This window comes from Aythya ferina, assembly GCF_964211825.1.
Source record: "Aythya ferina genome assembly, chromosome: 5".
In the NCBI taxonomy this organism is placed as follows: Eukaryota; Metazoa; Chordata; class Aves; order Anseriformes; family Anatidae; genus Aythya; species Aythya ferina.
The window spans coordinates 27,477,332-27,504,558 of record NC_140301.1 but is presented as its reverse complement, the minus strand read 5'-3'; the positions used below and the strand labels follow the sequence as shown (position 1 = coordinate 27,504,558).

Here is a 27,227-nt window from a genome sequence, read left to right as displayed (position 1 = left end):
TGGATGTGGCCTGGAGGAGGCTGCGGCCCATGGAGAGCCCCCACAGGAGCAGGCCCCGGGCCGGAGCTGCAGCCCGTGGAGCAGTTTGCTCCTGGGGGATGGATCCCATGGAGCTGTGTGGGAGCAGTGCTTGAAGAGCTGCTGCCTGTGGGCAGCCCCTGCAGGCTCAGTTCGGGAAGGACGGCATCCCATGGGAGGGACCCCGCGTGGAGCAGGGGCAGAGAGGGAGCATGAAGGAGTGGTGGAGATGAAGCGTTAGGGGCTGACCGCAGCCCCCATTGCCCATTCCGCTGCACCGCTCAGGGGAAGGAGGTAGAAGAGGGAGGGGAGAGGTGTTTTTAGTTTGCTTTTAGTTCTCACTGCTCTAGTCTGTTAGTAATACACAATAAATTACATTAATCTTCCTCCGCTGAGTCTGTTTTGCCTGTCATGGCAATTGGCGAGTGACCTTCCTGTCCTTAGCTCAGGCCTTGAACCTTCCATCGTGTTTTCTCCCTCTGTCTTTGAAGAGAGGTAGTGAGAGAGCAGCTGTGGTGGAGTTCAGCTGCCCATCAGGGTGAAACCACGCCAGACAGAGAAGAGATTGTAGTGGCGGGGAGCACAAGCTAAAGGACCTGAATGATGAGCAGAAGGAAGAAAACTACACGGAAAAAAGCATACAATCCTGTTGGCTGCAGCATTCCCTGGAGAATAAGAAACCTGATTCCAGCTCACAGCAGAATTTTTGAACTTTAGTTAATAAGGATATATATATGTACGTGCTTTTATTGTGTATGTTTCTGGTTAAAGATTGCTTTTATCTTGGATTTGTATTTGTGATCAAAGGACTTTCAGGTATATGGGTACCATCAAGCCAAGAAATGAAAGAATAAGGCTTATCCTGAGAAGAAGGCTCAATATATATCCACCAAATCAAACGAAACTAAACTAATCAGACCGTTGCTTCCAATGAAAACCTGAAGGACAGATCTAGGGAGTCAGTAGACTAACAAACGCACAGAAGACTCCAGATTCTTATAAGATTCACCCCTCATCCCATGTAGAATAGAACGGGTAGATTTTTACTAGGTTGTTTTAAAATAAGCTGTACTGTCAGCTATATCTGCATCTAAACAGTATCAGGACAAATAGCGGTGCTATTCCTCCACAACAACAGTCATTGCTTTAGCTCAGATTTCCTCCAGCCATATCACCTGACTTTAAATGCTCACTGATGCATAGTAATACCGCGGATAAGTGTCAAGATGTGTTTCATAGCTGCAGAGCCTCCATACCTTAAGCTGCTAAGAATGCACGCTTCTCCAAGTTCAGCAGTGTTCTTCAGACGGGAGAAACACAATTACCAGTACACATTTAGTTATCTTCATAAATACAACAATAATTACAGTAAATGGCTTTTTTAAAAAAACATGACTTTTCATGCTATGAAGCTTGGATTACAGGTGCATTACCAAGAAGAACAGAATATCCTCTTTCATCTTAATTAAGGAAAATTAAATATTCAGTAGAAGTATCCTCTAACAAACCTACTTGTACCAATTTCAAAATAATTAGTCGTGAATAAATACAATGTGACAAGCCTTTTATAAATGAAAGAAAGTCAAAGCTGATTACCTGATACCTAAAAATGTTCATTGCATGGTTACCTTTCTGTTGTGTCTCTTAACTCACATTTCAGCTTTACCAGGGAGCACAATGACTCTAATTCTGCCCAACACACCACTAAAGCTGTACAGGCTGCAGGTGGATTTTAAATTTTCAAGTTGAGTTTACGCTGACAGCAAATAAGTTATATTCGATTTTGATTTGTAAAATGAACTGTGTTTGGAAATAAAAAGATGAAGAAACAATGACTCAGTGGGAATAATACACAGATACTGTTGGTAATATAACATTATGATCTTGCAGCTATTAATTATTCTGTGAAAGATAAGGCAGTGATACATGGTTGTTTGGAAGGTACTTATTTTTGCTTTAAACAATTTCTTTTTGCCTATGCACACATAAGCAATTTAAGTTAAGCACTAACTGGGGATTTTTGCTGACACTCTTTACAGAATGGCCAAAGACTGAACAGGTTGTGAAAACCACAGTAGGCCAAACATACTGTACATGTCAAAGCTGACACATACTGACAGGCTCCTCATTTTTTTCTGGCCCATATCTGTCTCACATGCAACAACCAAGAGGTCTGTTAACAGGCAAACATTATGCAACAGGCATGTGTTCTTTGCTGGAGAAGAAATGAAAGAAGAAATACAAGCAAAGCATCTGATGATTCCTATTTCTGTGGTCTTATCTGCAGCTGACCTGCTCCAAAAATCATTTCACACTGTGAACTTCAAGATTTTCCCCATAGTACTTCCTGCAGCCAGGGAGTACCTACAGAATTTCCATCCCAGAAATAGTTATCTGCAGCTCGCCATCTTCGTCTTCTACAAAGGGACACTTCTTACAATACTGGAGTTTTATTGACTCTTCCTGTCCCCCTTCTAAAGCCAGCTGAGAGCTCTATTATAGAAACACTTCAGGAAGCTTCCACAGTATTCGAAAGATCTGTTTTAGAGAGCAATGAAGTCTATAACACAACTTTGCAATAGATAACTTTGAAGTTAAGCACAAAGCACTAGCAGCCTTCTCATTAAAATAAATTAAAATAATAATCTGAACTCTGAACAGCTACTAGCGACAGCCATCTGAATGATGCATTCTAATGCAAGCTTGCTAATTATTTTTACTACGTTCATTACCTCTTTTGGTAGGATTCTCAGGGGTTTTATTAACAAATGAACTATTAAAAGTAGCAGATGAAGGAATTAAAAAAATCTTGGGTCTGTCTATCTGTTATTTTCAGACAGCTATAGCAGCATCCCACATCCGATCACAGCCAACTCTGTACCACAGCGAGGGTGGCACTGAGCCACAACTAATAAACCATGCTGAGAGGGAAAGCCGTGTTGGCTGGTACTCAGCATAAGGACATCTATGTTACAAACAGACGGCTCACAGTACAGACAGCACCTGTATGCTTGCTTAGCATTATCTGGCAGAAAGGTATTAATACGACACTATATAATTTATATTAATTATACAATTTAGATAATACGTATATAATACGCCACATGTTGTAACAGTGTAATCAGGAACAGTGTGCTGACTCTTCCACAAGAATGATTTAAATGAAGAACTTTATACAAACAAATTATCTGTTAAGGAAATTTGACTCATTTATATCAGTTTGAGTTCTTACAAAACTTGGTTAAGAACTACCTGGTAACTTAATGGTGAAAGATTTTCACCAGAATATGCAATTCAATTACAGTGAAAGCATTTGTGCATCATAACATTTTTAACAATGTTTCTCAGTGAAAGGTTTTAAGAACACACTGGGATGAAATCAAGTATTACATTTTCTTTTAGTTACACAGCTTAGTTTCATTTTCAACATTTCAGTAATTTTTCTGGCCAAATACAAAATATTTATCCCTGAGTTTATGCACTTTTTCCTTCCTTATGGACCTAGGGCTCGCTTGGTATTTTTAGCCCTATTTGATCCCTTAAACACTTAAGTTATCTCTCAGTATTTCTCTTCATCACAAGCAGCACTGAACAAACACACACAGACATCACTATTAGATTTTTATACTAATAGCAGTTGTAAAACAAGATCTGATCTTATTTCTTGACTTATCTTTCTATTTGAAAGCTAATAAATAGTACCAGTCAGAGAAAGTGTTACTTTCTACTGCCTGAAAACACGAACTCTAGCTATGAATTGAGTGTTCAGAAAGGCTCTTGAGTATTAGGTACTGGTCAACATGACTCACTTTTAACAATTTCTCCAAGACCAATCTCTGCCTCCTGTCCAGCACACAACCTTTCAAGCTTTATCTTCCTTCTCTCAAGGCTGAGGAACATACAGAACAATACTGTTCTCCAGGGATTGGGAGATTTTTCTCCTGTAGCCTCATACTGGAGGAGGTGGCTTCTTTTCTCCCACTAGATTGTTACCAGAGCACCCTCAAAAGATAGAATAGAGGCAGACCTGCTGCTGAACTCAACAAAGCAACCTATCAGGCTAGGGACCAGTAACTCGAGCTGGTATTTTTGTCCATGTATTTTTAAAATGTAGCAGCACCAGAAGCAGATGTAAAATCTGAATAGTGCAGATAGGTATCAGGTATATATGAGTGTGTTATTTGAACATTCAGTCCTCTTCCAGAGTAGCAGAATGTCAAAAGATTTTCCATGACAGCATTTCCTCAAGCAGCCTTTGCGGAGATAGAAAGGACGATAGAAAGGTACCATGACGGAGTCCCTGTTTGCTGAAGGAAAGGCCACTACTTCTGGAAAACGTATACCAGCCTTCTCCTTGTCATGAAATTTTCAGGGGGCTGCACTTTGCCATTACTCAATTCATCTGCATCTCAGGAAACACAAATCCCTTTGGGATACTGTAATTGTAGAAACTAATGGTGCCTACCTCTGTGTATATACTTACAGCCACAGCTCTTACCCAAATATGTCATTTCAAAATTTGCCCTTCATGGTATTTTTGAATAATATTTGCTCAATGATTGCTGAGCTGTTGTTGCTACTCCACTGACAATTCTAGTGGGTTTCTGAAGCCCACTGGATAGGAGGGGTGTGGAAGGGGCTATAAGGGACATGGTTTAGTGATGCAGCTCGGTAGGTCAGGTTGATGGTTGGACCTGATGATCTTTTCCAACCTAGATGATTCTGTAATTACAGTGACGATATGGTGAGACAATAGCTTGCTATTACAGTATCTAATAATCTGAGAAAGTAAGAACTGGTAGAACCTGCAGCTAGTGCACTGCCTTGTGCAGAAGAACAAAACTCGTACAAAGAACCAACACTTTATATGCCCAGGTAACAATAAAAAATAACAGACTTGAGAAAGCTCTGTATACATGCCACTTCTAATGAAGAGGAACACAGAGAAAGAAAGAAAAAATGTGAAGAATAAACACCCCTCTGATAAATTAAAGAACTCTCAGCTAATAAGGGAGGGCAGTTCTCATTATTCTGTCTATCCACAGCTGAAGAAAATGAGGACTTGGACAGAAATAGTTCTAATTAATCTAAAGAATATTAACAACTGATAAAACTGGTTCATTGGCGGAATGAAAGTAATTCCAATCTTCAGCTGAGATGCCACTGAAACAAATTTTAAGAGAAGATATTTAAGAGAGACTGTGTTACAGAAATAGAAAGAAAAAGGCATTTCTAAGTATTGCTAGCATTGCCACAGATTAGTTCTATCCCTTTACAAAACGTCAGTGTATTAAGCTATGCAGAAATATCCAAGCTGGAGTTAATGGAAAGCTTGGATACTGATAACCATGCAGCCATGGTGAGACTGAAGTCAAAAATTATGACAAAACCTTCCTGAGAAGCCTGATACTCATTCAGCCCATGGTAGCAATGTGACCTACTATCAATATTTGTAAAATAGCTTCTGTGTATCTACATACGCTGCTCCACACACAAGGTTTGTTTCCTCATTTACACCATGAAAATAAGTGTACCAAGTCAAAGGTAATAAAACTTGTGACCAGCTCCTGTGCATGGTAAGCATTTCTAAGCTTCCCATAAAACATAATCAAACCCTTCTGTTTAGCACAAAGAATAAAGTGGCTAAGTAGAGGCTTGAGAGTGCAAGGACTGACTGGAGTTTGAGGTGTGTGTAGGAGAAGGCAGAACAAGAGGAACTGCAAATGGTACCCTGAAGGGAGACAAAAGAAGAAAACAAACAAACAAACAAACAAACAAAAACTCCTAGCATGGAATTCACTCAGCTGTAACTGGGATTTCTGAGCAAGAATTTGAGCTGATTATGTGTCTTCCAACTAGGTTTAAAAGAACTTAGGAGTATTTGTGTTTCGTATATATATAATCAAAATGCTCTGCTAAACCATGCAGGCAGAAGCAGGCACACTTCACACTGTGACTAAGAAAGTAGCAAAAAGGGAAGAAGTTCTTAGTTTTGATTTCATAAATATACACTTCACAAAATTCTTACACAATGCAGAACTGAATGTTCTGTACAACTGCAAAATATGTAAAATTTAAATAGGTTTGAAACCTCCAAATCTTTAATAGTTCATCTACTACAAATGCTTATGTATAAGCAAAATAATGAAGTACACATGCATACTCCAACTATTGGGACATGAATTTTTATTATCTTACTTACCTTTTGGCCACAAATTCATTTCTTGAACATGTAGTTGTGATGCTGCTAACTTTTGAAAAACAATGCGGAGCCTACTGTTAAAAATATGAATCAGTCTGTCAAGAGTCTTCCTTCATCCACCCACACTGTGAACGGCCCTTGAAAGCTATCTGCCTAAGGCTTGTGGCAGGCAGCATTCACTCCTTAGCCAGGAAGAGGTACACCAAAACATACAAACTGTGTTCCTTTGCATTTTTCTTGCTTTTTTGTTTTCAGAAGGAATTCAATGCTGAAAGATCCCGAGATAATGCTTTCTTTTTTTTTAAGCCAACTGTATCCAAATAATAGTCTGTAGATACTGCCCAATTAACTTAAAAAAATAAAGGACAGTTTCAAGATTAATGAAAACATAAATGCATCCTGGAATTTTTCTTAATGGTTTGTACTCTGGAACAGAAACTTGAAATATAATAGGATGACACTTCTGAAGCCTCTGATTTTGCCCTGAAAATCATGGAGGTTTAGATGAAAATGAAGTTCTAATGAAACTGCTAGGATTCGTTGAATTAAAATGTATTCAAATCTAATTTTCAGAGCACTGCAGATGTGGTAGAGCATGCATAATACAGAGTTTCCTGAAGGATACGCACACAAAACCAGCACAGCCAGAGCTACAGGCATGGTACAGACACAGCAGCTGCTTGTGCTACTGCGCTCTGCTTCACAGCCAGCAACAACGCAGCCATCTCAGAACCACTGTGCTAAAAATCTTTCCATCTCACTACCCTGTCCCTATAGCAAATGTCTTTCCAGCCTCTCTTAGATAAACATGGTGGTGTGGTGCTTTTTTGTTGTTGTTGTTGTTGTTTTTTAATGTGAGCAGAAAAGAGAAGTTTCTGCTAAAAATAATCTTTACTTTTCAAGCACATTTGTATCTTTCAGCACATGGCTTGGAAAAATGGAACACAGTAGTGAAAAAGACCCAACCAATAAATAAAATATTTTTAAAAAGAAAATAAAATCACAGGAACAAATGCAATATGGCTTGTTAAAATGGAGAAAATGAGACGTTCCAGTTTTGTGTTTTGGCATTTAATAGTCCTCCCATCATCAATTTTGTCGTTGAACACTTGCTACTGAATGTTTCGACATATGGTACCAAGAGCATGGTATAGAGCATGCTAATCGTACAGAATGCTTGTGACGGCGAGAGCAACATACTAAATGAAGATGGGAGAAAGAGATCTCTCAATGTGAATTTTTTAAATGGGTAATGCAATCATGGTCAGTCAAACAATACGCAAGAGCACCCTGAATTTCCTAATATCATCAACTATCTGAAAATGACAACAAAAATAAGTTTATTGGAAACAGTGCTTTTTCAACCAAAAATACAACTTTACAGATAAGACACATTCTCAAGTCTAAATTCAATAACAAAAATAAATAAATAAATAGAATATTCTATTAGAATGATTTTTTATTAAAATACAGTGAATGGGATGAAATTGGAGGTAAAAATAGAGATGCTGCAGCTAAAGAAAAGGCAAAAAGCTTAAAAAGAATTATTAAACTATAAAGGAAGCATTTAATGTTGTAGTATGAGTGTGTTTCTTTGAAATAACTGTCTGCAGAAAATGAGCTAAGGTAGTTTTTGATTCCTTGATGTGTCAGTTTGAACATCAAGGCTATCACCATCCATAGAAAATACACTTATGCCCTGGTTATGCTTGCGTTGTTTGCATGGTAGCACAGATAAAGGGGAAAGGCACTAAGTGAAGAATCCATGGTAAAATTCAAATTATATTAAAGGACGGTAAGAAAAGTGTGCAGGAAAACAACACAAGGATTACTGTGTGATAAATATACTTCTTCCTTCTTAAACCACCGTCTGTATAGGCTTCTGTTATACAGTCCTAAAAATAAAGTGATTTTAAAGAGTCCCTAAGAACAAATGATGGCAGGACAACTCTAATTCAGAAAGTGATCTAGAATTTAAATAGGAGTAGTATTGCATATAAGCATAAAAACATCTCTGAGCAGCAATTTTCTGTACCTCAATGACAGAATCATTACTGAGATGTGGGGCAAAGACTTCCTTTACGTCTGAAGCCGTGTTCTGTTACAGTCTTTCAGCAGCAGCTGATTTGTTTCCCTGCTAACTTAATCTATAGTGCAGAAACATACACAAATTTCATAGAAGCTTTCTCTAATGAAGACACTCCCTTCAAGCATTTATAGCTTTGGCAAAATGTATCCTGTCCTACAAAAACACTCCTGTCCGGGAGTCAGCTCACAATTGATTTTCAGAAGAAAAAGCATTTCAGAAGAGCATTTAGTCATTTTTAGTAGCGAGGTTAGAGGAGAGATTTTTTTTTTCCCTGTAATAAATTATTACAACTCCTGTGCCGGGAGTGTCTCCATTACTAGGAGTTCCAAATTTAACTTGAGCCGTGTCAGGGAAGCCTGCTCTACTTTCAAGGACAAGTCTTCGCTGACCTCATAGAAAAATGTTCCAAGTTCACATGTGCTCCAGTTCTTAGGAAATTTACTACACCTGCAATAAGAATATGAGAACTGCCACACCAGCTCATTCTAGAGGTCAACACAACTCGGTACCCTCTTTCTCGTGTCGAGAAACGAATGCTTAGGGAATAAATACAACATGGAGCATTACCTGTCCTCTGATACACACTTCCTGCCTGTTGCCATCTTCAGATCAGGAGCTTTGCACGTGCATGATTAATAGCTACAGTAGGCACATCAATCGAATCCCTTTTTTATCTATCATCTCTACTCCAGGCTTCCACATGATGTTACCTCAATTATGAAATATTCAGTTCTGATCTCCTTGAGTAAGTATGGACATTTAGTCATTTTAAACCTGTTGTCTGAAGTTCCTCCTGTCACAATTTTTGAACTACACAGTGAATAGCTGTCTCTTTGGCTTTTTTTTTTTTTTTTTTTTTTTGCTATTCATTCTGTGTACCTCCACCACGAGTTATTTCTTAGTTAAGGTGAACCATTCTAGTGTTTTTAATCTGTGGAAGCAGTACCAAATCTTCTGCATATGAAGAAGACAGTACATCTCCCTAACTGCTGCTGATCTGTTTGTTCCAACAAACAACACTTATCCATTTATAACTTGGTTTCAGAACAAATCAGAGAAAAGAAACATTTCTTCAGACAGCTCCATTAAAGAGAAATCCATTTGATTAAAAACCTTCTCATTACACAAAAGATGACCGGTCACAGATCCCACAAGCACAGGAGTTCCCCAAACACATTTAGGGAAAGGCCCTAGGCTACAGCACTTCGGGCAGAGCCAGCAGAGAAGGGATGAGCCCATGGCAGGGAGGCGACAACCCGCTCCTCGCAGCAACACCTCCCAGGCCAGTCTCAGCACCGGGGCTGCACAGCCTCTGCTTCCGCAGCAACTTCTTCAGGTCCTTGATCAGCTCAGCAAATTCTGAATTGCAGGCTACTGCAGAGCGCTGCTGCAGTAAACAGAAGAAAATTCTTTTGCAGAATTTGGAAACCATATGAGGAGAGCAGACAAGTTTCTCGTGCACGTAGCTACTATTTGTAGATAAAACTGACTTAGACCTTTAAAGAGGTTAGAGAAGACTCCTTTGGGGCAAGCTGTAAAAAATAAGTAGTTGAAAGTTACTAAGTGCTTAAGAAAGGTAGGTATTTTTGTGACATTTGCTTTGCCACAGACTGCAAAGGTTTTGCTTCAGATGGATTAGGCATTGCTATAGGTTTATAAGCCATTAAGCCTAAAGAGCCGTAGAAAAAATGCATGCAACACGAGCAATTTTTGCTACAAACTGCCAAGGACACTTGTATATTGAGAAAATTGTTTTCTTGAAGTGTAATAAAAAAGATCTGAAGAGTGGTTTTCTCTCAAATAATCAGTATGCCTAAACAGCGAGTCCCTTATGAAACATTGTAGGAAACACTTGGGGACTTGTTCATACAGTTGCGGGTAAAAATCATCAACTGCTAGACAGCTTTCTTCAAGTGAAGACACTGTCAAATTTTACATCCACAGACTTAACGCTGTATTTATCAGGTCTCCAACCCACAGCACAGCTTATGTCTTCAGTGAGATAAATGATCAGAGTTCTTCAAGAATTCCTTTCTTCATCTTCGGAGGACTGGCTCTCAGTCATTAAGATTGAGTGACAACTTCTAATACTCTCATAATTCGTTCCAAAAGATGTATTTCATGTGAGGAGAAACTAGGTACAACAAGCCAGTGACACAGACTTCTGTAAGATTTCTGTGTTCTCCCATGGACAAATGGAATTCAGTGTTCATCCAGGAGTTTCTTATGCAGACCTGTTTAACTCCTGGATTATTAACGTTTTGGTTGTCTTTCTAATACAGTTACATGGAGGGTGAATAACATTTGCTTCTCACAGCTTTTACAAAAGCAAAAAAAAACCAAAAAGTTTCTGCAGTACATAGGCATGAAAACAACTTCGGATCTCCTGTCTGAAGTTACCTATTTTTCCCTTTTTTGTCTTATATCCCATCTTTTCATTAAAGTCAGCTAATCCGAAGGAGATATGAAACACAGTTCAGATGCGATGTCAGTTTGCCTAGAAGGAAGGAAATTATTCAGGATCTCTTAGATCTTGTTCATCTCAAAGAATCTCTTAAGATGTTCCTAAAACAAATGCATATCAGTGAATATGTGTGGCAGCAGTTACTGAAGCGCACAGGAAGTTTAAAAGCATCCTCCTTTTTGCACAGACAAGTATTTTATAAACTGTGTGTCTACATATAGGCTACAGCTGAAAGGAGCATCTCATAAAGTGACCAAAAGAGCTATAACTTGGCAAAGTCTACACCTGGATTTTCTGCTTGAAGTAGGTGGAGGTATAAACCTAATCCTCTAACGATCTGATGGTTCATGCCTCAGAGATGCATCTGAAGTAACTTACAGTTAGAAGAAATTTAGTAGTAAGGAACCTAGGAGGAATTTCAGGAGGCCATACTGAATGCTGTCTAGCCCATTTCTCTTCTCCATCCCCACTGCTCAGAAGGAGTGGAAGAAAGAGGGCAGTGTTCAGCCTGCTCCTAAGCAAGGAACAAAGTGAACTGCTCAACTTTCTGTCTTTACTTGAGCACCAGCTTGAGGAATTCTGCCTTGCTACAAAGCCTCAAGGATCTCCCCACAAGATCATGACTTTGCTAGCATCTTAGGCTGTTCCACTGCATTTTACCTCAACCCAACATAGTTTGAAGAACATCTGCTCCATCATGTAAGAACAAGCAGTCTACTTCCTACAATTACGCTGCCTGTCTGCAGCTCTGCCGTCTAGGACCATTCATGGAAAGACACCTATCGTCTTCTCATGTAGGTAAAGCTCCCCTTCTGTAATACAAAATTTTAAATATCTTTTTGTGTTACTTGTATGGGAGAAAGGGCTGGAGTGCATGCATCATCTAAGCCAAATCAGAATGTTGAATGCTCATACCAATGTGAACTTACCTATACAGCAATCATACTAAGTTCTACCTGGTTTTTGTAACTGTGCTGATTCTAAGCTACCAGAAAGCACTCCTTTTTAATAGAAGAAAGGAAGAAAATTGCCCTTCCTTCCTTCCTTCTCTACACATACATAACATCAGATATACAGAGACTGTGATCTGCACAGCTTTCCCTGACAGTCTCAGAAATAGATTCTAGTTTCTTTACCATCCTGACATTTAGAATTATTTTCTAACTATCCAGTCTCATCTGCTACAAAGTGAACTAGTTCTTCCTCATCAGTCCCCCAAAAACAATCTCTAATAATTTGTATATTCTGTAGGCAATTTTTACTTTATCTTTTCCGGTGTTGTTCTCTAAATGAAATAACATGTCACGCACCGCACTTCGTCTTCTCTTGCTGTTCTCCTACACACCTCCGTATCTTAAAGTTTTGTTTCCTAAACTGGCTGTTGTATACAGCAACATCAGCTTATGCAATGAATAAAGAATAGCAGTGAACTCTCAAATGAGCTTTCCAGTTGAGCTTCTAATCAACTTTTTGTTGAAATTCAACTTTTCTGTAATTAACTACAAAATGAGATTTAAGTGTAGTGTTGTTGCATGCTTCCTCCTCCCACAGTGACTCAGTAACTCCACATTTTATGTTTATTTGATAGGTTTGCTTTTTTTTTTCTTAAGCAGCATTTCTATTTTCACTGACAGAGAGACTCAGTCTCCTAATTTGGGCAGCAGAGCCTTTATTACCCAGGATGACAGAATTGAAAGCAGATCAGGTTTACAAAGTCCAGACAGTTCTAGCTCGGAAATCAATTGGAGAAAAAAAACTGCCCTGATAATTAAGCACACTTGATATAAATCAGACACTAATCCAAAAACCCTACAATGCTATCAGTGCAGAGACTCATTTCAATGTAAAGCCACACTTCCAGCCCTGCAGAAAAAGAATCCATTTGACAGCTTTCTGCAATAACAGAAGAGAAATTCTGTCTGTGATAGAGCTAGAAGTGACAAACAAGGGAGATGCCAATACAGTTTGGAAAACTGTAACAAAGAGCTAAATCTCACAAGAGATGAACACTATTCAAAAATGTATTTTATATGATGTATCAAACCATCCTAATAGAAAAACACAAACTTTTTTTGATACCATGCTCTAGGTGTATTATATTGTATTTCTACCCTGACTGCAAGCCTATCTGCTCTTAATGTGAACTCCTGTTAAATGTATACGCCAATCAAGTATTTATATGCTAATGAACCTAGAAACTTTTGCACTCTCTTTGTTAAACTACTTTATTGGTGTCACACATTACAAATGTACTCCAAACCTTTCAAGTGACAGAGGCCTTCACAGAGAGAGCACCAGATTTTTTTTTATGTAAATCTGATGTTGGTATGAGATATATCAGATTACAAAGAAAAGAGGCAGTTGATCTACAGTCAGAGTGAATGAGCACCAAAGAAATCCTAAACTGTAGATATTAAACTGTCAAAGAGGATGAACTAAATGTTATTTTGTTATTTAACCGCTGCAGGTGAAAATTTTAGCCAAATACTCTGAAGTCTTAAAATAAACTTTATTTTATTTCAGAAAAGGTTAAAACATCTCTTTGACTGACAGTCATTCTTCAGCCCCATATTATCCTTTTGCATTTCTCGTGCACCATGAAGGATTCAGAAACCATGACACCTTAAAGTCAGATACAGAAGGCTGGGCTGAATAATACAGCCTTAAATGTTGGATTACTTCTTTGTATTTGAAGACTCATTCACGCAATTACAACATCTTGCAAGAACTCTTAATAGGCACTCAGTACTAAAACTGCAAGAATGTCAATTTAGAAAGACAAAACCAAGTATATATAGTCCTATCATTAGGCAGAAAGAAGCCGACTTTTCTTGCATTATTTCCTGTCACACAATAGAAATGTCATAACAGTCCTTGATAACTAATGGAAGTTTTTGACTGTATCCAATCTTTCAAAGTCAGTGATAAAAAGGGGTACTTTGCAGTCACTTACACTTCTATGTCATAAGCAACAGAAATCCATTTATTTTATTTTAAAGATTATAATAATATATTGCAATCTTCATGTAAATTATGTTCAGGGCAGGAAACTGGAAGATTTCATCACTTTCTGTAAATGGCATGGAGAATCATTCTACACCAAATGCAACAAAAGTAACTTTCTGAAGGTAATCTCCACAGGTGCAAAACCAAAACTGTGTGCTACATATAAGCTTACTTGCAGCTCAAAACAACACATACAATTATCAATGGGAAAATAAAACACCTCAAAGACAAATTCAGGTTAAAAATGAAGTCCTTCAATTTTGACACTTAAAATTTAGTAAATTCTATAAAAATTCTTCTTTCATTCATTCTGTGAATCTCAAGCAACAATTCTACTTGTCCCCTGTACCTCTATCATTTTGGAAGCATAAATTATGATATATTAAATATACTACATAAAAGTTTCCCAATAATGCATGTATACATGCATAATGCCGTTTATCTGTGTCAATGTGACAAAACATTCTGCATTCACTTCAATTACTAAAAATCACCTGTAAATGAAATAAGATGTCAAATATGCCTTCTTTTCTACTACTTCCCAAACACTGCTAAAAAACGTGCTCTGCTGCCATACAGGCTCCATCATGTTAGGACTCACTGAGGAATGAATGCACTATTATTCCTGTTAAAAAGATGTGATTTTTTTCCTCTCCTTCCCTTCCCTCCACAACAGGTGGTACACTTGGGCACACTAGCAAGAACATTTTCAGCCAGTACTAAAATTAACTGAATAGAATAAACAAAAGTTTTCTAAAATTCAAGTCTGGCTCAGAGCTCATGAGATAGAATTTTGTTTTAGAGGAAGATACCACACAGATGAAGAGCACTAGTCTTGCCATGCGGTAAAAAAGTAGATCATCCATACACTTGAATCAAAATAAGTAGTGGAAAAAGGAATGAGTATCAGCTGTATGTAATCAGGTACAAAGTAAAAAAAAAAAAAAATTAACATTAAGATAACTGACAATAACAATTATCCAGTAATCTCCTTGTGGCTCCTACTTCAACAAAGAGGGGTGACAATGTACATATAGTTCTTCCACAGAAATACTTGGACATACAATCTCTTTCCTCTGGTGATTGCTCTTTATACCCTTTACTGTATGTGCTTACTGGATGTTAGCTCATGATCAGAAGTAGATAGAAAACATGGTTTTAATAATATGTGCCTGTATTAAAGCCTCACAACTTGGCAAACATATTATCACCAAAGCAGTAAGTGTACATCATACTACTGATATAATGACAAAACTACTCACAATGATATCATGAAGAAGCTTTTCTTTGCTTAGCAATAAGAGCCAGATACTCACAAAGAAGGGTCTTGGACCAGATCTTTAAGGTTTATCCCACTACGATCCTCGGCAAGGTTCCTGAAGCAACTGTCACTCACTAAAAAAAATAGAAATAAAATTAAAACAAAACAAAACAAAACAGAGAAACAAAAGAGGTGGAAATTTAAGAATGAAATGTGGCTCTGTTGATTAACTAATAATCTTTTTGGGTGTTGTGTGTAATTTGACACTCACATAGGAAGTCTGATTTTCAGCAACATTTCACCTAATTTTAAGGTAAGTCAACTGAATGGGAAGTGATAAACAATATATCACAGATTACATAAAAATAAGCAGCTTCAACCTAGCATCCTTAGTACTTTTACATCTGCATGTACACGAAGTCTCCAAAGCAACCCTGGATGCGCAATATACACAGATACTGACACAAATAACAGGAGAATCCTTAATCATGCATGGTTCTGTATTCTTTAGCTAATCAGAGACAGTGAGTTGCTATGTGTTTAACATTGTAGATTACAATTGTTCATGAGTTAGATGTTTAATATAAGCAATTGCCAAGACAAACAGTTAAGAGCAAAAAACTATCCAAATGGCTTATAATCAACTTACAAAGTTCATATGAAGCAACCTTATTTACTGCAACAATTAAGGAAACTGCAACACAGTAAATTTCACAAAGTCTAAAAGAATATTAGTGTGTTTTTGTTTTCTTCACTACGTAAAAAAAATGATACGATTCACCCCTGAAACTCCAAATCCTTTCTCTTTGCTAACTGTATTAGCACAGGTACTCCGTTCACACATGGGCTCATTTCTCTCAATGTGACAGTCAATTTGAGAGGTTGAAAGAAAGTGCTGGTACAAATGCTCTAATAAATCAGCCTCAGTTCAAAGGAGTTATATTTATTTCTGACTACTTCGAACTTTCTGATGAACACAGAGGTTGTGATATGGCAAAATCAGTGTAAAGATGAATTTTCTGTAATTAGCAAAGTAATCTGACAGACCAAGCGAAGCTTGTGAAGAAATGCACTACTGCTTACTTTCCGATACACAACACAGCCTCTCTTACAGTTGACGAAAGGGAATGCATTTCAAATCATCTGCAAAAAACACGTGCTCCTACTTCTCTCTAATTGCGATACTCTCTCCAATTTACATCTATGAGTATTCATGTGCATCATCAACACCGAAAAAATGCACGTTGTTCCCAAAATATGCTCTTTATTTGCACAGAGTACGATGCACACTGTGACAGCCCCACCAACTCACTACAAAACCACAAGTGCTCGTACCGGCCAGCCCTCAGCTTGCATCCTCACTGCCCATGCGCCTCAGGAGCCTGAAGTCTGCCGGCCTGTTGGAGGACAGGGCTCCTAAAGAAAGGGCTGGGGCGGGGAGGGTCCTCTCACACAGCCTGACAGCTAACAGTACATGACAGTAATAACAGACATACTTGTAAAATGTTGGTAACATTCAAGTTTACCTGCTTGGCACCTCAACGCTCTAACAGCCAGGGAGCCTAACAAGGCCGCCAGGACACCCCCCCCAAGGCCGCTGAGGAGGCACTGAGGTAATTGCCTCTCAGCCTCGGGCTTACAGCAGCTGCTCGTGCCAACAAAGTTCAGGACTCCTGGCTTCTTCCTCCAGAGACAACTTACTCACAATCACTACACTGAACTGAAATTTAACTGTAGTGCTAGCAGGAGCTACTTACCTTGCCAGGGAAGCTCCCCATGAACATCCTGGGCCTTCAGAAATGTTTCATTTCCAGGCCCACTACTTCATGGAACCCAAGAGTCTTGAATATAAAATCTCAAACTGCTGAGCTAAAGGAGCAAGTCAGGGAGCAGCAGACTCGCAAACAACCTCCACTCTAGATTTTATGGAAGAAAAAAAGCCACAGCTAGGGGGATTAGTCTGTATTTGTCTCTTGTCAAGTTCAGCAACGAGACAGGAAGCAGAATGCCCTGCCTACTGACTGGTCCTAAATCTGACACTAGTGGTGTACTGACGTCTCCTATGCCAACACCACACAGCGTGAACAGCAACAATAGTTGATCATGTTTTGGTCATTACTGACAGATCAAACATTTCTAACGCATTAAATAAAAGGCCAACAGCATCCTGGCTTGTATCAGAAGCAGTGTGGCCAGCAGGGCTAGGGAAGTGATTGTCCCCCTGTACTCGGCTCTGGTGAGGCCGCACCTCGAGTACTGTGTTCAGTGTTGGGCCCCTCGCTACAAGAAGGACATCGAGGTGCTTGAGCGGGTCCAGAGAAGGGCGACGAAGCTGGTGAGGGGCCTGGAGAACAAGTCCTACGAGGAGCGGCTGAGGGAGCTGGGTTTGTTCAGCCTGGAGAAAAGGAGGCTCAGGGGCGACCTTATCGCTCTCAGTAGGTACATTAAAGGAGGCTGTAGCGAGGTGGGGGTTGGTCTGTTCTCCCACATGCCTGGCAACAGGATGAGGAGGAATGGGCTAAAGTCGTGCCAGGCGAGTTTTAGGTTGGATATTAGGAAAAACTTCTTTACCGAAAGGGTTGTGAGACATTGAAATGGGCTGCCCAGGGAGGTGGTGGAGTCACCATCCCTGGAGGGTCTTTCTTTAAAAGACGCTCAGATTTAGAGCTTAGTGATATGGTTTAGTGGAGGACTGGTCAGTGTTAGGTCAGAGGCTGGACGAGGTGATCTTGGAGGTCTCTTCCACCCTAAATGATTCTGTGATTCTGTGAAATATTTGATCTAAACGTGATGCATTTTTCTACTGTCTCCTCCAAATCTCCCTATTGGAAGTAATCACAACTACAACAGAAGATGCTATCACAATTATTCTAAAACTTTTCTTAAAAAGGAAAATAAAGAATAACAATATAAAAGTATTTCATCAGTAAAACTGTCTGTTATTTGTCTGCATATAATTCAAACAGTTCATAAAACAAGATGTGTTTGAAATAAATGTTTAAAATGAAGGCCCAGATTTGCCAGAAGCTTTGTCTTATTTGTCTAAACTCAACCCTAATATTATAATGCCATTTTTATGAATGAAGTTGAAAACCTCAAAGCCTTCCTCTAGTTAGCAAAATTAAGCATTACCAGCATTTGCTAAAAAGACTAGCTCAAGTCAAATATCTGGACACTGAAAACAGCCTCAACTCTATCTCCTCATTTTGTAGTAGTCAAAACATTGAGAAGCTGCGAATTTGCAAGCAAGCCTCTTTTTAGCCTAGTGTTGTAGCCAGAATCAGAAAACACTGATACCTCAGATAAATATTAAAAATCTCAAACCTACTTTTAAGAATCAAGAAGTTCCAACAGTTTGGTTAATATTTATCAATAAAAAATAAAAAAAGCCAAAAAAAAAAAAATATCACAAACACCTGAGAACTAACATTTGAGTATAATTGCCAGCTAAATCACTAGAATTGGTAGCAATGGGAGAGTTTCCAGTGAAAGGAAATAATTCAGTGGAACGACGTTGGACTAACAGCTCTCACAGGAACACTTCAGAGTACTTCACTGACCTGCGTACAAGCACAGTCACACTCCCTCACATCCTTGCAAACTCTAGCACAGGGAAAAAAACAAGTTTTCACAGTAAACAAAGGATTGAAACAATAAAACAGAATTCTTAAAGTATTTCTCACTGCCTGGGAAACTGTAAATCAACAATGGATCTTTTTTAAAAGTGGGTATACTCTGAAATATTGAATTGAAATGCAAGCCTTTTATTTTGAACAGGACTTTAAGTGAAACTGTGTTTGATGGTATGGCAGAAAGGTCAGAATGATCTGGCATGATCAATGGCACTTTCAGGTCTAGGAGAAGAAAAGGCAGAAGGAAACTGCATCACTGCCACAAATTGTACGACACACACAAAGGACATACCCAGCTTCTTGTGTTTAAAGTGCAATCAGAAAGACTTCAGTAGGAGACTTGCATGAACAGGATTTTACTGCCTTCTTCCAAAGTTTAATGTGCGGTGGGTTTTTAAAACCCCAGAAGGGTAAGTTGTTATTTTAAACAATGTTGAGTACACATTTTATGTAGAGATACAGAATTGCTAGCTGTTCCCCTCTGAACACGTACACACATGCTACGTGGCTTAGCTTCTGATCTGTATTACAGCCCCCCCACGTACCTTCTTACAGACAAGGAGAAATGAGAATTAAAAAAGCTCCCTAAAATGCACGGAGCACATACAATGCATATTAGAGGCATAGACTGATTTGTCTCCTATCATGGAAAAATATGGTCTGAAAAACATCACACTAAGGAGAGGTCTGTAAACTTCCATGCAACAATTCGACTTCAAAGTGACTTGCTAAAGGTACCAAAAGGAATGAAGAGGTTTTAGCAATAGCTCCAATTCTCCCAACTTTCCTCCTAAATTCACCTCCTAGTTTCCATTGCTGAGGTTCAGTTTCTGACCACAGTCCAGCCTTATGCTGAGGAGTAATGCAAATGAGAAGCCAGTACGGGAATTTAGTTCTCACCTGGTAATTACACAGTGTACAAAATCCTGTATGAAAAGGTTAAAATCACCATTCACACTCTAATGTGCAAAAAAAAAACAGTTTACAATGGTTATGAGACCTTCCCACTTGACATTTGTGAACTTCTAAATATGCCCATATCATTTTTGCCCTTTTCTTTCCTTAAAAGTTTTAAATGAAACCATATTAAAGGAAAATGAATTATTAGCCTGATGGTTTTCAAAGTAGAAAAAAGCTGTTAACTCTGAAGGTAAACTAATATTTTCTTCAAGTGGAGGCAGGATATAAGTTGTGAACTTCACCAGATTTTTTTTTCCACATGTCCAATGATTTTAAAATAAGATAGCCGTTTAAAACTTAACCCACACAGCATCCTCCCAAAAAATGAAAGAGACCTCTTTAGAGCAAAGCACTTCCATAGCTACAGCTGTCAGTGGTCATTTTCATATCACATGTGTAGTGGGTTTACGTGGCAAGGTTTTGGTAGCAGGGGGCCATAGGGGTGGTTTCTGTGAGAAGGATCTAGAAGCTGCCCCATGTTTGGGAAGGGTCCCACTATTTTCCAGAGCTGAGCCAATAAGCAATGTTGCTTTGCACCTCTGTGAGAGCATATTTAAGACAGGAAAAAAAAACGCTGCGCCACACAGCAGCTGGGAGAGTCAAGGGAGTGAGAAACAGCCTTGCAGGTGCCAAGGTCAGTGTAGAAGGAGGGGGAGAGGTGCTCCAGGCACCGGAGCAGAAGTCCCATGCAGCCTGTGGTGAGGACCATGGTGAAGCAGGATGTCCCCCTGCAGCCCATGGAGTACCACGGTGGAGCAGGGTTCCACGCTGCAGCCCGTGGAGGAGACCACGGTGGAGCAGGTGGCCCTGCACTGACGGAGGCTGCTGCCTGTGGAAGACCCCTGCCGGAGCAGATTCTGGGCCGGACCTGTAGCCCGTGGAGAGGAGCCCACGCAGGAGCAGGTGACCTGGCAGGAGCTGCTGCCCGTAGGGGAGCCAGGTTGGAGCAGTTTGCTCCTGAGGGATGGACCCCGTGGTACGGACCCATATCTGGAGCAGTTCTGGAAGAGCTGCTGCCTGTGGGAAGCCCACGCCGGATCAGTTCATCAAGGACTGCATCCCGTGGGTGGGACCCCACAGCACAGGGGACGAGAGTGACCGAGAAGGAGCGGCAGAGAAGAAGTGCTGTAGACTGACCATAACCCCCATTCCCCGTTCCCCTGCGCCGCTCGGGGGGAGGAGGTGGAAAAGGGTGGATGGGGGGGGAAGGTGCTTTTGGTTTCTTTCCTTTGTTTCTCACTTCTCTAGCTTGTTAGTAATAAGCAATAAATCTTACTGTCTCCCTATGCCGAGTCTGTTTTGCCCACTACAGTAATTACTGCGTGATCTTCTCGTCCTTATCTCAACCTTTGAGCCCTTTTCACATATTTTCTCCCCATTTCTCTTTGAGGAGGGGGAGTGAGAGAGCGGCTGCGGTGGAGCTCAGCTGCCCACTCAAGTGGAACCACGACAACGTGCTTTAGAAAAAATACAACTGTTACTTCAAAAAATTAACAGCTATCTTATAGTAGAAAATTCATTACAACGTTTGCTTCCCCTGATACCAAAAGACACAATTCTAGTAAACTCAAAACTATTATAATCTTCCATATTTCCCTCTTGGTTTTCACAAACCAGAACTGTTTTTAGACTAGTTGTGGTTACCCCTTGATAAAAATCATCCCGAAAATACTTCACTCAAAAGGATAATAATTGATAATTGAGATGTACTATTACTTCTGAAAATACATAGATCATTACAATATTTAATAGTATACATTGAAGTATTACATATCAATTTCTTACATTTCTGTCTTTTAGTGATAAGATCTCTTAGTGATAAGCTCAGTTCTTTTTAGCAGGACTTCATCTGTCTGTAGCAATCTGTCTGTAGCAGTATTGATTTTTTTTAGCAGATTTCCTGTAACAGAACTCTCTCCCTTACCCTTCTTTTTGTACGATCATTTATATGTTTAGGGTGTTTTTTTTTAATGCTGAATTCATTCAGCAGCTGAGAAAATACATTAAGTATTCAATATATTTGGGGTGCCATGGACAGTACTGGTCTGGCACAGCATTGTATTCTAGTCTGGTTTTGCTTGCAATAAAACATTCAGAAGTCTCATTTCAGATTTAGGTGGTTATTTGAACGGGATTCAAATAATTTGCTTTTAGAGGCCCTATCACACACACTGTAGCAAGCACCCACTTTTACCTATCATAGTTGCACATATGGTAGACTTCAAAACAGAGTGCTAACAACAAAGACTGCTAAAGAAGCTTAGGTTTTAGGATGTGAAAAGGTAACTTTTTTTTTTTTCTCAGACCTCAGAACATCTCTTTTTAAAAGCCTAGTCTCCTGCAGACAGAGAACTGCTGTCCTATAGGCATACTTTATGAATGTAAAGATGGATGCTCTTACCATTCAAATGCTTTTTCAGGCACCTCGCCTGTTCCACAATCAGTAACATCAGAGATAAATATCCTGCTTGAACCCTCTTTCTCTGCTACTGCCATTCTTTTTTTCGAGTGACTGCACGTCAGCCAAAAAACACAGATAAAACAGATGGCACATTACAGAAATTTTGTAGCACCTTCACCAGATCTATTGCTGAAGACAGCCAATTAATTATACGAGCAGCACTTTTACTACTTGCATATCTGCACACAAATCTTTGTGACGTTTTTACAGAATGAACAGAACTGCTAGTCTGTACGCAAATTGCAAATGCTTGGAACTGCTAAGAAAATATGTTGTCTGTGAGTAGCAAAAATAATGCAGCCTGGTTCCCTAAGAACCCGCTACCTGCTGGTGGGAATCTTTATCATACGGAGCAACGTAAAAATGTGATGGGAAAACCAAGGGAGATAAATGCTGCTTCTCTAAGCTATCAAACGGACCTTGTGGGTGAAAGACATTACACTGCCGAGACTCACCTGTTTGAAATAAAAAAGCAACCCAGTGACTTCCACGTAGTAGTAATGCTCATTTTCACCGGGCAGTCAGAACTAGCTATCATATCAAGACTAGATCTGATTTCAACTCATGTATTACAATTTACTCCCAAACAAAACTTCTCAACAGACAAGAGCAAGAACACACTTATATTAACCTGGTTAATCCCATTCACCAAAATCCATCCAACGGAAGTGTTCTCTGCCCCATCAGCAAACCCCAACACAATACATCCATCCGTATCCTGTCTGACCAGATCAAGGTTGGCACAGCAGACAAACTATTTATCAGCTGTCATTTCACAAACCTAAAATACAGAAGGACTGCAAGGATTAGCTGGACTCCCTGCATACGTCTGGCATTCACACATGACGACTGCATCTGTCATCTGCTTTGTTTTTCATAGTTTTGAGATACACTGAAATACAGGGAACTTCAAAGTATAACTACATTAAGTAAAAGTATATTTTCAAGAAGACATCCATCAGGATATTCCATAGTGAGCTCTTCAAGCCACACTTCATTGAATCACAGAGCAGAGCAAGTCTTCTTTCCCTGCCCTTCAGATGAAGTACTACAAAATGCCAAAGATTGACAAAGACTGACAAAGAACTACTACTATATAGTAGAAGATAAAGGAGATCATAAAGGAGATCATCTCCCATAAAAACAAGGAGAGAAATGTTCAGATGACCTTGTGAAAAATGGGGTGATCATAAAGCAGGAATACATTTAGACATGAAAAAAGGGAATGAATACAAACTTTTTTTTTTTTTTTTTTTTTTACAGAAAAACATAGGGAATCAGTAACTTCACCTGTAAGCAAAATTAAAGGAGGGCTACTACAGTGATGAAGAAGAGAAGGACATCTTAAAGGAGATGAAAAGAGCCTTCTTGATTAGGTTCACAAAATGAAACCATGATATGGTTGAAGCTGATGTGTTTATATAAATACATCAGCAAAATAAAAACAGAAGGAGAAGTAATAAAGGATAGTGTTGCACAGGAAAAAAAAAAAAAAAAAAAAAAGGAAAGAATATTTTAAGAAATAAAACAAATGTTCCATGAGATAGGGGGTGAAACCTCATGAATACTCTTTCTCTAAGAACAGTGAGGGCAAGGAAACTGTACAAGCTGGTGCCCAACAGACTCAGGAATAGATTAGATGACAGGAATTATTCTTCAACATGAGGGTACCTACACCAAGTTTGCTAATGCTGGAAAATTTATGTTGAAACTTCTCTTACGACTATGAAACTCTAAAGCCCCTCCTTCCCTTGCCAAGGTTTCTCACATTTTCTAACAGCAATTAAATGAGCCGTTTTTTCTGTGTATCCACTAGTCTAGTAGATTACAGCTCTTTTGAATGATTTATCATTTAAATTTCACAATATTTGTGTGGCCTTAGGCTTTAGATTTTGTCTTGGGTTTTAATCTAATATTCATTTCATGTCTAACAAGCCTGAGGTTTAACTCAACCACACTATCTGCTCTGCAGTAATGAGGTGAATTTCAGAAGGAAAACCTCAAGCCATCAAGGACATTCAAATCTTTGGAGATGTCATGTTATCAATACCTCTATTTGTTTGCACCCAATAAAAATGTAAATTCCTTGCAGCTATGAGTATTAAATTTGTGATGGCATGCTTCCTTTTGGACCCCATTACTTTTCATTGGAAGTAAGTTTTTTTCAGCAACCACTTCCAATATGAAGTTTTTGCTTCACCTTCCTTGGCTGTAAACCACAAAAAGGAAGTCAGCACATGGAAGAGAGGGCAAGAGAAGACTTACAAACAAACAACCACACTAAAGAAAGAAAAACACCTAAGTCCTTTTGAGGAGTAACACCTCCTTTTGGACTCCTCTGACACCATTAGTCCTATCCCAGGCTGCAGCAGCTGTACGTAAAGAGATGACAAGAACCGCTCCTTTAAATGGCAGTCCTTACAGGGAGGTCTTGATTTTCAGCTTTGCTTATTTCTTTAATGGATGCCTGAGAGTTTTTGTCATTACTCTAAAAACCATAAAATTCTTATCCCTAATCTTAGTTTTCTCGTATTTTATTTAGATTTGCAAAACACGTTTATTTTCTTACTTAACAACATCTGAAACAATTCACAGCATTTATCCAGGCACAGTTACGCAGCTTACATGGATTCTTGGTTGCAATGTGCCCTAATCAAGTCTATAATCAATCTCAGCTAGATGCACTTTGTCAAGTATGCCTGTGCTAACACATTGCACATCGTTGTGCCAGCTTAAAAAACACAATCATTACAAGAAAAACTCGACTTCAATTTCAGAATGACACGTTTTATCCACAAACACTGCGTGTTTCTTACATAAACCCCTCCCGTGACCTCTCCATTTCTTCTGTCCCCAGAACACTGACAGCTTCTTACAGGCCTGTGAGCTCAGGCTTGCACAGTCAGTGACATGATTTAAGAAGCCACACTTCACATTACGGCATACAACGTGGCTTTGCGTTGCTGCCCAGGTGAATGCAAACAGACCTGCTGGTACTTGGGTAATCCTCGCTCCCCAGGGCCTCAGTGCCCAGTCTTCCCTTCCACTCACTCACTTCTGAATTAATGCAAGTCCTAGAGCTTGTTTAAAAAGCAACTATCACCAGATAGTTTTCTTTATGTACTTTAAAACAATGATTTTAAAAGACAAATAATTAATTGCATAAAAAATATGTCTTTAGTTTAAAATTCTCTTGCTTTAATTGCAGGTCTTCAGCTTGTTACATGAGACAGGGAACAGGAGTGCCTTCCAGCACTGCACAACCCTCTTCTTCCTGGGGGCCCAGAGAGCATTAACTCCAAGTTTCTTCCTGGGCATGTTCCTCCATGCTTTTAAATTCCTAGCTTCCTATTTGTTCTGTATTCTTGCTGAGCTGCTGTATTTTAGCCATGCTCAAAATTGCATTTTGTATTACTTACAATGAAATTAGAATCACTAATGCAATAAGCAGTCAGGATTATTCCTCCCATTTGTTTTTGCTACCTCAACATGATTTTTTGTCATCATGCTGCACATTCACCTAACTTGCTTTGTCTCCTTTCAGTGACTCACAGTCTTTGCTACTCCTAAACACATTTTTGCAATGTACAAATGTTGTCTTCTTACTGCTGGCCCTGTCTTGTGTGATGTTAATAAATACAACTTTTTTTTTTTTTTCCCTTGAACAGAAAATTATATTCTCTGGAGATAATCTTGTCTAATATTTGACTGCTTACATTTAGCCATTAGTTCCCTCTCTTGGCCAATTCCAAATCTTTAACAATGTTTCACTCTCAGCCTACAGCAAGCAATAAAATGGGAAAAGTCTTTAAAGCCTATACAGCCTGTCAGCACTAATCTCCTGCCTTACAGGGGCAATGAATCAAATCAATCAGCTGTCAGGACCACAGCACGACATCTTGGCATCTGCAGGACAATAACACGCCATGGAAACACTCGCTCCTCTCCTGTTTAAATTTCCTGCAGCTCGACAGAAACCCAGCAGCCCCCCCTTAGCAGCACGGAGCAGGGCACGAAGGAGCATGCCAGGGGTTGCCCCTCAGCAGCTCTGCCCGACATACCCGGGCAAGGCAGCAGCCCCGGAGAGGAGATGAGATGGGCACAGCAGCACAGCCCCGCTTTGGCTCCTGCCTCCCCGTGCAGCATGTGCGTGCCTGCTGGCAAGCCAGGGTGCTTAGAGTCACAGGCTCTGACCTACGCTCACCCACATGGCACCTGCTGCTGCCTTGGTCCCGATGGCTGTGGAGGTTTGGTTATGATCCCTAGTCTGGGCGTGACACAGTGGCAAGAAGAGTGGCGTGTCCTTGTGGCCCTCCCGAAAGCCTAATTTGTATTCGTACAGGTACCCTGGTTGTCCTACGTGCTCTGTTTCCTCCCTGCTTGGTCAAGGACTGGGAAAGAAGGAAACACATCTCTGCTAAACTTTATTTATTTATTTATTTTTGAAAAGTGTATCCTGAGCTCCTCAATACTGCTAAAATCCCTTGTAAATGGGCTGTTGAGTGGTTGGGAAACAGCACACATCACACAATTTACTAGTTCATTCTGGAAATCCTCTCCTCAAAGCCAGCACTCAATTCAAAAACATACAACAGGCTGTGTTACAACTCACCGCTATGCGTGGTGCACAGATTTGGTATGCAGATTCCCTGAATTGCCCAGATTTCCACTACTGACTTCTGCGCATTTGCAGCAGTAAATTATGAAATGGTAACAGATATTGTTAATGAACTGTGCTGACTTCTTGCTACTTACTCGTATTCTCCTCAGGGAAGACTATTCATGTAAAACCTTAAGCAGGAGGAACTTAGCGAAAACTAGAAATGGAAGAGATTTTACCTCCAAAAAATACAACATTCAGTGTTTCTAAAAGTATTCATGAAACAGCAAGTAATAGTTCTTATCAGTGGGAAAAAAGATTTTTTTGTACTGTTGACTGCAGAAATGATAAAATAGGGATTAAACCTTGCATTTATAAATAAATCCTAATTCCATTTATCTGAAATACTGACTTTCCAAAAGAAAGACCTCTGTATGCAAATATCTTCCCTCCTTTAATTGCTACTTTATATACAATTACATATATATACCTATATGTGAAATTGTTGTAGATATCCACCAAATAACTACCTGC

General features: G+C 39.5%; 1 protein-coding gene across 19 annotated transcripts in view; it reads right to left on the bottom strand.

Annotated features, from left to right (window-relative positions):
• Positions 1-27,227, bottom strand: part of GPHN (gephyrin) — a 279,302-nt gene that overhangs the window by 184,323 nt on the left and 67,752 nt on the right. For 17 of the 19 annotated variants that reach the window (XM_084521331.1, XM_084521346.1, XM_084521348.1 and 14 more), the window contains one exon: positions 15,096-15,174. The exons of 1 other annotated variant lie outside the window; for it this stretch is intronic. In XM_084521331.1, coding sequence (XP_084377457.1) covers positions 15,096-15,174 — 79 coding nt within the window. Of the gene's footprint in view, positions 1-15,041; positions 15,175-27,227 lie in introns of those variants that run through there. One more of the 19 variants, XM_084521333.1, reaches the window with a different exon arrangement.